Source organism: Oreochromis niloticus, linkage group LG17, assembly GCF_001858045.2.
Source record: "Oreochromis niloticus isolate F11D_XX linkage group LG17, O_niloticus_UMD_NMBU, whole genome shotgun sequence".
Classification (NCBI taxonomy): Eukaryota; Metazoa; Chordata; class Actinopteri; order Cichliformes; family Cichlidae; genus Oreochromis; species Oreochromis niloticus.
Window position 1 is genome coordinate 10,467,588 of NC_031981.2, and position 12,431 is coordinate 10,480,018.

The 12,431-nt window shown below is 41.8% G+C and overlaps 1 protein-coding gene across 1 annotated transcript in view; it reads left to right on the forward strand.

The window, feature by feature from the left end:
- The window catches only part of LOC100690016 (serine/threonine-protein kinase WNK1), a 93,685-nt gene that overhangs the window by 51,358 nt on the left and 29,896 nt on the right, over window positions 1-12,431 (forward strand). Inside the window, exons 6-14 of the mRNA XM_025899839.1 lie at window positions 4,080-4,168; window positions 4,935-5,074; window positions 5,302-5,381; window positions 5,621-5,830; window positions 6,369-6,438; window positions 6,660-6,851; window positions 6,969-6,997; window positions 8,390-8,692; window positions 10,464-11,888. Coding sequence (XP_025755624.1) covers window positions 4,080-4,168; window positions 4,935-5,074; window positions 5,302-5,381; window positions 5,621-5,830; window positions 6,369-6,438; window positions 6,660-6,851; window positions 6,969-6,997; window positions 8,390-8,692; window positions 10,464-11,888 — 2,538 coding nt within the window. The remainder of the gene's footprint in view (window positions 1-4,079; window positions 4,169-4,934; window positions 5,075-5,301; window positions 5,382-5,620; window positions 5,831-6,368; window positions 6,439-6,659; window positions 6,852-6,968; window positions 6,998-8,389; window positions 8,693-10,463; window positions 11,889-12,431) is intronic.

Here is a 12,431-nt window from a genome sequence, read left to right on the forward strand (position 1 = left end):
TTTATCATTTGTTACGGATGAGTGCAGCATCCTCTCCAGCTTAAACAACTGCTGCTGTTACCTGAGGAGAGTCGAGCTTTAAAAATTAATAACTTAATAGCCACACTCGCAGCTGATTGGCTCTTATCTTAATAACCCATGTGTTAAAACTCTAATTAATGTGCGTTTAGATTCAATTTAAATGTTCATTTCAGCTTCTTTTAGTGTCCATCCATACAGTCCAGCCCATTCAAACTGAAGGGATTTGGATTTGGATTTCCTCCCTGTTTTTCTTCCTTCTTTCATCGTTCAGTCTTTGAATCTCTCATTTTAATTTAAGAAGCTTCCTGGGCGGAATAAACTCAGACAGTGTATTTCAGTCCACATGTCCGTCTGGCTCTCTGCCTCTCTTACCTTCCTGTTCTTTGATTGGTTTTCGTCTTTCTTCTCTGTCTGACAAAACCAAAATCGCATCCTCAATTTGATCAAACTATTACATTATCGTAGTGATGCTTTGTTCTGCTTGTTTCCCATGAACTGGACGTAACTGGCCAAATAGCTAACGTCAGTTGTTGTCACGCTCAACACAGTGGCAACGCCAGGGTGCCTCGGTCAGCTGCTTCCTTTCATTTCATTGCCAAATCCATCCAACCAGCTCTCCATCCTCCGTTTCTCCCCCTGTCGACCCTCCTCATGAGTTAGTTAACCCCTGATATGTTTTAGCTGAAACCCACGAAGAGAAACTCAGCTGCCATCTGCAACAAAAGTGTTAGACTCACTGCCTCTTGTAACCAGATGTTTGTTCTTTCATTGTCTGCTGTCTGCAGCAAGCTGCTTCGGTAGCTCCAGTTGCTCCTCTGCCTTTCTTCTGATTGACTTCCCCTCCCAAACAAAAGATTCGAACCCCACCGGCTGTGTGCTGAGATGACCCTGCTGCTCGCATCCTCTCACTGACATCACACTGAACCAAGAGCCTAAAACAGAATATTTAGAGGAGCCTCAGATGCTCCTCTCAACATTTTCCAAAAAGCATCTATCATGTTAACAGTAGCGTATATGATATAAAAAAAAATGACAAATAAGGATCACATTTCCACTTTTAAAAAGTTTGGCAGGAAATTCTGTTAATTGGTTCTTTTCTAGAAATAAAAAAGGCTCTTTGTATGATTTTTGCATCACTGAAACGCTGGCAGGAAGATGTGTAGGGTATGCTTTATGGCTTAGCTTCTTATAGCTTGACAAATTGTGTTGTTGACATGCTTCGTTGTCCTTCTCATCCTGGAACATTCCTTGCCTCCAATCAGCCTTATTTAACTAAAATCTAGCTTTCTCTCCATCCCTCTCTCCTTCTTCTTCTTCTTCTGTCAGACTTAATAGCATTACTTCCCCCGTCAGTCCTAACTTTGTTTGGCCCTGGAATCTCAGAGTGTGTGTGTGCGTGATGGGGAGAAGGAGAGAGATAGGGTTGTTATGTAATGGTGAACTGGTGGGGTAGCAGGAGAGAAACATGCCAAGAAACAAAAGAAAGGAGGAAAGGAAGCTGGAAGAGCAGAAAGAAGTCGTCATTTGCTGGTTTGTGTGTCTGACAAGCAGCTGCTAGTCAAACAGAGTAGCCTAAAACTCTTTGTTTTTCCAAACGCATCAGTCAGTCAAACTTCTTTGACTACTTTCTTGGTAAGTGACAAAAAAAAGTTTTTGTCTTTCTCTCTAATCTTCTCCCTGCTGTTCTAAACGTGTTTTTCTTGCTTCTGTGCAGTTTGAGATTTGCTCGACTCTGATTGTTTTACCAGCCAGTTGCATATTTTTAATAACTGCGTTTCAGATGAGCACCTAGGAGATGCAAGACTGAAGACAAATCTATATTCAAATTCAAATTAAAGTGTGTTTTCTTTTGCTGTCTTGTGTTTATTAATGAATTAGCTTCTGCTCCTTTCTTGTCTGTGGTTGCTTCTGTCTGTTTTGTTTCTCTGTAGTATAAAATTGATTTGAACAAAAGTCCAGCTCATTAGGATGCTTTCTGCTATGCTGTGTGGCTTAAACTGGATGGGATTTCAGGCATCCCTTGTTCCTACTGCAGTTACTTCTAAGTGCTGAAAAATCTCCTACTCTGTAAAACCTGTGTCCTGTCACGCTAATATCTATTTTCCACTGTTTGTGTCTTGTGTATTTTTTTTCTTTTAATGTTTTTTGAACTTTATTCTTTTTTTCAAATAATTTGGGAGTCATTCCCAGTGTTTGTCAGGCCTTGGAGGGGGCTGCCCTTTGGGTTCCTGCTGATTTGTTCTGTTGGTGTGCTCTTAATTGGCTCTGAAAGGCTCCACTTCATTATTTATACCTGATGGGACAACTGGATTTATGTGGAATTTAACCCTGGGTCAAACTATTACTCTCTCACACAGTTCAGAACCTGTTGTCTGTCAACTGTTTTAACCCAACCCTCAATTGAGTATAACTAGTGCCGGCTGATAATGCAGTAATACTTTGATCATTCACCATAATGCACAGAGACAACACAATAGTGCTTTCTGAACCTAATTTAAGTGGTTTAACGTTAAGAAGATGGAAAATCGTACCAACAGAAAATGTCTTAGTTAGACTTTGGCCACAACATGCTGTCAGATCGACAAAACTATTCACGTTGATCCGAACGCTTCCTTCAGTGTTCAGTTAAGTTGAAATCTGATGACTTTAAATGTCACAGCATAATTTTCAGTCTCCCCAAACCATTCAGTGGTGCCTCATTACCTTTGGATGGAGACATTAAAGACACCCTTCCCATCAGGATTGACATTTTTTATCATCAGCCAAAAACAACAGTGTTATTTGTAGTGACTGCTTCCTCAAATGCCAGAGACATGCAAGGGAAAAAAGCGGTTCGAGACGTAGCACAACCAAAATAATTGTGACCTTGTGTAATGAGCCTTTGAAATGATGCACTTTGAAGACAGGGACCAGTTCTGGGACCACTCGCAGTCAGTCTGCAACCAGTCTGCTATCAGTTTGTGATTGAATGTGGTCAATTTTCAGTTACATGCAGCCTGTTTTTGATAATACTGCATTTATTTGTGATAAATCACAATCTGTTGAGCTTTGCATAAACAGAAATTCACATTAACTACTTGGATTCAGAGTCATTCCTGAACAGAAATTCCAATAGAAAAAGTGACAAAGTTGTGCAGGACAGGGATTTAACTGCAAAATGACACAGGCGTTTGGCAGCCTTGCTTTTGTATAGGAATGAACCCAGAATACAACCTTCTGGTGATCAGTTGAGTTGAGTTGAGTTGAGTTGAGTTGAGTTGAGTTGAGTTGAGTTGAGTTGAGTTGAGTGCCCTGTTCCAAAGAAACACATCACAGATGAGTTTTTCTCATCGGCGCAGATTTACTCAGACTGATTGCAATGTGTGTGTAATCTGTTTGTGTTTAGTTCAAAAGCACTTATTTGCAAACCTTCAACAAATCTGTCTGAGATTGATTGCAGTTGGACCAGAGACCTGTGCAACTGAATTTCAGTCAAAAGTGAGGGTGTTACTGAGCTGCCAGATCACCTCAATATAGGGATCTGGTGTTTAGGTTTTGCATTTGCATTTTGTCATTCTGTATCTAAAAATGAATAAATATGCCAACTTAAATAAATCTCATCTATTTAAGGAAAGAGTTTAAAGGTGCCTACACACCATGTAACCTTAGCATTCTTGGCAACTGGGACCTAACAAACAGGACATTGGTATTTAATGGATCTAGCTATATGATTATAACATCTTTTGAATTGATTTTACATTGATCACCATGTCATTATATGCTTTGGTTGGTAAGTATATATATGTAGGTAGCAGCAGATATCATGTTGAGAAGTGGTCACTCTAAATTTCTGGCATAGTCAGAATTTTTCCCCAGGCTATTTTTAATGGAAAAATTGTTCTAGTAACCAGTTTTGAACTGCTTGCAGGAGCCACTGCCAAAGACATAGTCACACTAGTCATGATTTGTCTGGGACAGCCTAAAATCACACAATGCTCTTTTTATCCTTTATGTGTGTGCTTGTTTGACTTCTCTGAAAGGTTCCTTCCCTTCACTGCTCTTCTATTTTTGCTGTGCAGGGAGTGAAGCCTGCCAGCTTTGACAAGGTAGCCATTCCCGAGGTGAAAGAAATTATCGACTGCTGCATCAGAACTAACAAGGATGAGAGGTGAGTCACAGACAAAAACCATTGATGCTAAATGTGCATCTGGGCTTGGTGTGATTTCTTAGGCTGTGGATGTTTGCATGTTTGCAAACTCAACAATTAAAATGGCCTTATTTAATCGATTCCATTGTTATTTAGTCTCTTCATGGGTAGACAGATTTATCCGTTAATCCTCCTCTAAAAAAAAAAAGGTTATGTTTTTTTAAAAACTCATGCCTTCTTGGTTAGAAATTAAGAAGTGCTCTGTTTTCTCTCCACATGCTGTTTGCCTGCCAACACTTTCACCACAGTCTCTCGTCTTCTGCTTCACAAGCTTAACCAAAGCAACTTTACCCCTCGCTCTCATACTCGATCTTCTTTTGTTTCTCAAAATCTTCTTTCTCCAAATTATCCAGATTCAGTTACTGTATCTTTTTCATATTTTTCTAGGAAACCGATAACCATTTTTAGCATTGCTGACGGTTTTTTTTAAACTACTTTCCTTTTCCCAAGAAACATTTGGAGGCTCCAAAAGCGATTTCAAAGCTATCTAAGGACAACATGTCGTCAGCATGTTACGATTCCCAGAAGATTAATCAAATACCTTGTCTTTCCTCTTAGCTCATGAGTTAGGGATCAGCTCACAAGGGATTGCAGGTTTTGAATAAATTGATATCAAGTGGTATCTAGAAATAATTCCAGTTCTCTCTCATTTACGGTATAACTCTCCTGTTGAATCTGCAGTGAATATATTGTACTGAGCTTGATCCATCTCGCCTTCTTCCTCTAGGTATGCCATAAAGATCCTGTTGAACCATGCGTTCTTCCAGGAGGAAACAGGGGTCAGGGTTGAACTGGCAGAAGAGGACGATGGAGAAATGATTGCTATTAAACTGTGGCTCAGGATAGAAGACGTGAAGAAGCTCAAAGGTAAGGCATGATTTTATCATTATTGATGATGCCATTATTCACATCACAGGACAAAATTTGACTCTATTTGTCATATGTGTTCAGATATAAGTGTGTAGCCGTTTTTCTTAGTGGTTCAATATATTAAACTGGTCAAAAATCAAAGCGCGTGTTTGGTTGGACAACCAATAACAGTACATTAATACTATAGGTAATTGCCTGATTGGCAATTTTTAACATGTTTGCAGGAAAATACAAAGACAACGAAGCCATCGAGTTCTCCTTTGACCTGAACAAGGACGTCCCTGAAGATGTGGCCCAGGAAATGGTGAGTACAGTGAATAGGAACAAATCCATTTATTACTCCATTCATTGTGGAATAATGGATGTCAGAGGGAGAAAATGATGGATTTAGGAAGGACAGAGGAGACATATGGGAATGAGGAAAGAAATATATTGTAATGAGAGATGAAAATGGGACATTCATTCATATAGGAATGATGAATGGCGTTGTGCTTTTTTTTTTTTTTTTTTCTGTCTCTGTGTGACTTCTCTTAAATCCCACAGGTTGAGTCTGGCTATGTTGCTGAGGCTGACCATAAGACCATGGCCAAGGCCATCAAGGACCGCGTGTCTCTGATCCGGAGGAAGCGAGAACAGAGGCAGCTGGTTCGAGAGGAACAGGAGAAGAGGAAGCTGGAGGCAGAACAACAGCAGCAGCAGCAGCAGCAGCAGCAACAACAGCAACACGATACACACAAAGCTTCACACACACAGGTCGGTCGGACTGACGGGCATCGCATTAGTTTGGTGTCTGACTCTAAGTTAAAAAGCACTGTAATGAAAACAAACACTTAGCCATCTACTGCACAAGCTCAAGAATGAGGTCAGGTAGGATTTTAAATTTGACACCATAGGTGTATCTACCAGAAGGCTGAGGGGTACCACTGGCAGCCGCAAGTGTTTTTTTTTTTCTTTTCAAATGATTACAACCAACCAAAAGAGTCTCGAAGAACAGTTCACAGTAAGGATTGGGACTTACTATCAAGCATTTGAAGGTGGCACATCCTCTTCTGATGTAGTCATGGTTACAAGAGCACACTGAGATCTGGGATGTTGTATCGTAGGTTGATCTTTTTAGTCAGTTACTTAAAGCCCTGTTTTTCCAACATGTGACCATATAGGTCATTTCTATCCACTGCTTGCTCTTCCTATCATATGGTGGAGTCATTTTTTTACATTAGGGTCAGAGAAATAGGAGTTTTATTCTTATTTTGCTTCAGTTTGACCCTCTCCTGTGGGTGCTTGTCTGCAGGCAGAGACCGAGGAGGCCGAAGTGGAGCAGCACCAGCTTCTCTATCAGCAGGCGAGCATCTCACACACATGTAAGTACCCAGATAAGGAGGTCTAGTCTAAATAGTCGATTTCAACAGTTGTTATATTTGCCTACCAAGGCCAGGAAGGTTTTCTAGCATCAAGTTTAAATGTATTCCTTCAAATCAGAAGCAGCCATTCTTGGTTCACTTTTCAAATTCGATACAGTATTTAGAGTCGGGCATTAGAAAAGTTTACTCCAGTAAAAAGTCTGTTTCTGTGTCCCTCTCAGCTGAAGGAGGCGTGGACAGTGGCCAGGGTTCCTCTGTTTTCTCCTCAGACTCCCCCCACCTGGGTCAGCTGACCATGTCGTACAGCTGCCCCCTTCTAGCCAGCCTCCTTCCCAGCCCCAGACCCCTATCCCCCTACCCCCTCTGCTACCCCACAGCAGCACCCGGGCTATGCCCAGCCGCCGCAGCCGATGGTAAGTGGAGGTTTCGTTCAAATGAGTCACTACACGTGACAGTCATGCCACATCTGTGATGGTTAGAATGTTCTCGGTGCTCACAGATGTGATTAAACACGACTCGTCAGTTTGCAGTGAGCGCTGCGTCCTGTGTTGGAGTGGGAGTGAGTTGGAATGAACTTTGCGGTGCTTGGAAATGGTGCGGGGAATTTCAACCGCCTGTATTTATAAAACTAAAAGAATGCAGTTAATTGGCTTTTACTTCAAGATGGTAACTTTATTACACTTCAGGAAGATAAATAACACAAGGCACTGATTTGACTTATTCTTCACCGAGGCATGCAGCCTTCAACATTTAACCCAGTATGGCAGTTATAATATTTCAGCCACTTTAATCCATCAGTAAGGTCAAACATAGTCAGATGTATTATGTCTGTTACTCAGTCAATAGGTCAGTGAGTACTCTCTTTATTCCAAAAAAATCATCTCTCATTATCAGACAGTTACCACCTCTCTTCTCTGTCTTTAAACCCTGCTTTCCTGTCCTTCTGTCTCTATATATTTTTTCCGTTACAGTTATAAATTTCATTTTTGCGGTAGTTGTCATTCTGTTATTTCTTTCTGTTTGGTGTATTTCATTTGTTTTATTCATTCATATTTGGGCACATCTGTTTGGACACAAACAGGAACATGTTGAGATCATCACAGGTCATTATTTATTTACAATACATTAGATATTTTTTCTCAAGGAACTGACATAGTTTTATGCTCTTTCTCTTAGTGGCCAAGATTTAGATCTAGGTTGACTTATTTACTGCTGGAGCGTATGAATCACATTTCTTGTTAAAAGTAGTCGTAATGGAGAGGTGAACGTTTTAATTCTAATTTTCGCCATTACACGTGATGACCTCTGGTTTCTATGCCCTCATCTGACTTGTAAATTACGAGCATCCACACAGACTGAGACTGTTGTTGTTCACCTAGATTTAGACCGATTGATTATATAACTAAAGGCCTTTTTAAGGCTTTCTTTGAACTGCAACTGAATTACTCAGAAAGCTTATTTTCTCATCAAAGCCAATTCTTGGAGGTGGTGAAATAGACAGACTGGTTTGTTTATAACATCAAATGAAGTCTTAATGAGTTATTTTGAAAAATCATTCTTTGTTTGCTTCTTTTTGAAGTCTGATATATTTTTTTCTGTTTCTTTAATTTACAGTTTATTTTTGTGTCTTTGTGATATTTGTGAAACTGGACACTTTTAACGGTATGATAGATGACTTGCAAATGATTAGCTCCATTGAGAAACTTGTTGTTTATAAATCTGAAACATTTTCTCTCACAAAATAATTGTAATTGTTTGGTTGGTTTTTTTTCGATGATGTAAAAACTGTAAAAGTGTGACTTTTATTTATGGTATAATTTGGTTTTTATTTTAATTTTGTCTATAACTGCTGTGGTCTGTGTTTAAGTACCTTTTCTCCTGCTTTTTTTTTTTCTTTTTGTGTTTGTTTTTCATGTTGGTCCCTCTTCCATCAACCCTCCCTGGCCTGCAGCCTGTGTCGCACCACCGTCGATGTCGTAGCATGTCTGTTTGCGTTCCCCCTTCCTCCTACTCCTTTTCTCACGTTCCTCCGCCCCAGGTTGTTCCTCCAAAACAGCCCGCCACACCTCCAGACCTGTCCTCCTCGTCCCCTTACACCACTGCCTCATCATGCACACCTCTCACATCAGAGAGGGACACATTCACTAGGTGCCTCTCCAAGGCCCTGGAGACAGTCCTGCCCCTTCACTCTGCCTCTTCTCAGCCCAGGGCCAGGCAGCGGCGGGCCAGCCTACCTGCCCTGTTCTCAACCCCTGTAGGTTCTAAAGAGATAATTGGGCCATAGTGGTGGAACCAAAGAGGACGAGAGAGAAAAAGATGATGGGCACGGGCCACATTGAGTCTGAAATGAAAAATTTAGAAAAATGCAAAACTGCATTATTGAAAAGTTCCCAGTGATGCTGCATATGGAAACACAATATGACACCATGTACATATTAGTAACTGACATAGTTTGTTTTATGCTCACTAGAGTGCTGATTCTTTTTCTTGGTTACGATTTGAACATTTTTCTGGTTTAAGCAACCAGGATAAGGTCCTTTGTTGATCTTATGAAATCTGCATTTGCACTATTAAATATAGAAAATATGCAAGCTCATTGCTTCAGAGAAATTCAATAAAAGTTAAAATGATGAGTTAGTAAAACAACATCTGGCATAAAGGATAGTTTACATGAACTAAATGTAGTGTGCTTAGGTTAGCGCTTCTAAAGTTCTCAAACTTCCTGTAACATCACATCACATCCACCCAGTTCACTTTTTTTTCATTTAGATTTTCAGACTCTTTTGTGAGTCTTTGATTCTAGAAATACGTCTCTATAAAACTCTCTCTGCCTCTACTGGCCACCGCATAGTCCTATTAAATACGCATTGATTGCACTTCACTTTAATCCTGCTCTGTAGTCAAATGCTCTAATAAAATGTGCATCCTGAATCAGGAAAACTGGTTATTTTACAGCTATTTGTGGTATAAAAACAATACAGGATGTTCCCATAACATGCAGAGACAGCGAAGATATGAAGTAGGTCAGCGGTCCCCAACCTTTTTTCCAGTTCAATGTCAGACAATATTTTCACGAAACGGCCTTTAAGGTGTCACAGATAAATACGACAAAATAAAATGATACGACCAAGACAAAAACTGTGGTATTTTTTAAATATAATAATAAACGCATATTCACCGTGTAATTTTGTAACTTTATTAGCAGCGTCCTCCTTAAATGCGCCAACAACATTGAGAGTTGGCGCATTTCAGGAGGAGCTTTTCCTCTCTGCCCCTTAACGATCTCTGGTCACTATGGTAACGTGCAAACATTTCTTTCAAAATAAGACACACAACTACAGTACGGGAAAAGACCTAGGGAAACAGAGTTAACAATAAAAGCCCTGAAAACCATAAATTTCACACCTGAGCCTCAGCTCTCGCGGCCCAGTACCAAACGACTCACGGCCTGGTGGCCCGGGGCTTGGGGACCGCTGACGTAGGTGATAGTTGAAGAATCTGTGAGAAGATATTTGCACTTTCTGGAAAGTGTTGCAGTCTACCTTTTCTTGCAAGCGGCAGCTGGCACGTTAAAAGGTCAACATTTTGCAGAGATATGTTTGAAATAAAAGGCAATTTTCCTGATTGCAGATGCATTAGGATAATGTCAACCTTTGAGACAACCTTTCCTCTCTTTGCATTTTATAACTCACTTTCTCTCCACCTGTGATGGTGTGTATCTGTCCTTTTCTGTCTTGTCTCTGGGTGTTGTTCCTGTCTTTGTGCTGTAGCTGTGTGTGACTTGATCTGTCTATTGTAACCAGTTTCCCATCTCTTCATTACCAGTTTGGTTCACTTCGTTAAACAGCTTATAACCACATAATTTTCCTTTAAGTGTAGAAGGTGACTACCCCCCATCCCCCTTTTTATTTTGGGGTGTTCTTTGAAATTATGCTCTTTTTCTCCATTTCATTGGGCCTTTACTGTGGTTCTGTGTCATTCTCTCTGAGTGTCATTCTTAAATCCATTGTATCTCACTGTCACAGCAGCATTCAATGCCACACCCCTTCAGCGGAGGACCAAGCACAGGAGGAGGAGCAGGAGGGAACGTCCCTCTTCCAACTCTCCCAGACCCCCCGACTATTTTCTTCCCCTCTATCCCTGAGCGTCCCATTTCCTTCTCACCTCCTCCTACTGGGCCTCCAAAGGCCTACAACACTCAGAGACGCAAGAGCACTTCCATTCTCGAGGCACATACCCGACACTTTCAGCCTGCTTACCCTCGTTACGGGAGCAGCCTCCACCCTTTTTCTGGCATGGAGGGCGTTGAGGCTCCTTCTCTCTTCATGGTTAATCCTGGTTTTGCAGCGGCTGCTCAAAGACTTGTTGGGGAACCCCTCCATCTCCCAGGACAGTCTGATCCAAGTTTGTACGGGTTCAAAGACATGAGAGCAGAGCACGAGGAAGCAGTGAGGAGACTCAGTCTAAATCAAGCAGCCTTATTGGACCATTATGAAGCAATGGCATATGGAGGCTACCCAATGACTGCACACCAGCTTTTCCATCAGCAGAGGCAGGCAGCAGCTGCAGCTGCTGGTTTGGGTTTTGATCCTGGTCCTCCATCTCAAGCAGGGTTCTTACATCCTCATATCCTGCAAAGAATGAGCGCACACAGTCCAATACCGCCACCCTTACCCCCCATGAGTGCATCCATGGGTGGCTCTATGTCTTCTTCATCATCCGAGGGATGCTATGCTCCACAGCATGCTTCCTCATCCTCCTTTCCTATTTCTGCACCTCCAGTAATGGCCGACGCCCCGCCACCTACCGGAAGTGTTTTTGAGTTTCATTTAGCTGCAGCCGCTGCAGCTGCAGCCGCTGCTGGAGATCCAAGCCTCCTGGCATCCAGACTTTACCGGGCCAGACGGAGTTCTATGGATCTCCCTCTAGAGGACAGCCCTGGGACAGGATCCAGTGGCTCCGGCACATATAGTCGTCTGCAGCCAGTGACAGAAGAGCTGTACTCTTACGTGAGTCCAGAGCTCCCTTTACCTCCGGGAAGTCTCCTCCTTCACCACGCAGGTTTGGCTGTAAAGGACAGAAGCCCCGATCCTTCCAGCGACTCTCTGACCTCCTCTGATGCAGGAGAGTTCCAGTCACCACCTCCGCCACCTCTTCCTCCTTCCTTCGAGTCCTCAGCTGCTCAGTCCATCCCTCGCTCGTCCTCCACTGCGCCTTACGATTCACCAGGGGGAGTTCTTCACGCAGATCCCCAGGGGCATCCGCCTTCAGTGCAGAACTTTCTGCCCACCACACCGTCGTCCGAGCTTCCGCTTGGGGGGTCGTCGTCAAATCAGCTGGAGTCTCTGATGCAGAGCGCCTGGGCCCGGCACGGGGGAATGGTGCCAGCTCAACCCGATATGACATACCACGAGTCACTGCTGGCCATGCAGGCCACTAACCCCCCTCTGGTACAATGTTTAGAACTAAAGACCACACCTAGACCTCTGGGTCAGTTACTAGTTTAAATTTTGAAATTTATACCAAAATTTTACATAGAATGTTTTGATTGATGGTTATAATGTAATTCCTAAATTATGGTATTTTCTGCTTTTGATTATAAATTATTAACAGCTCGCAGACTGACAGTTTATTTAAATATTATCCTTCTAACGGTCTTGTTCTTGGACCCCGTAGCCAGTAAATAATTGGAACATAGTTGTGCAATTGTAGCAAAAGAAATTGAATTTTATTGGTAATCTGACCCAGAGTCTGTTACACCAATCCCTGTTGTTTTTTTTCCTCCATATTTTATTTCTGGTATTTTTTTTCTTTATGTCATCATGTAGTCTTTGTGATTTAATCCCCCTTTTCTGTCATGCAAGCACCACAGAGAGTCTGCCTTCGTAATTTCTTAATTCTTCAACAGTATTAAAGGAAAAGGGGTGATTCTTTCAAATATTTTAGTTAAAAACATGAAACCAGAACCATTTAATTTCAAGTTTAACATATGA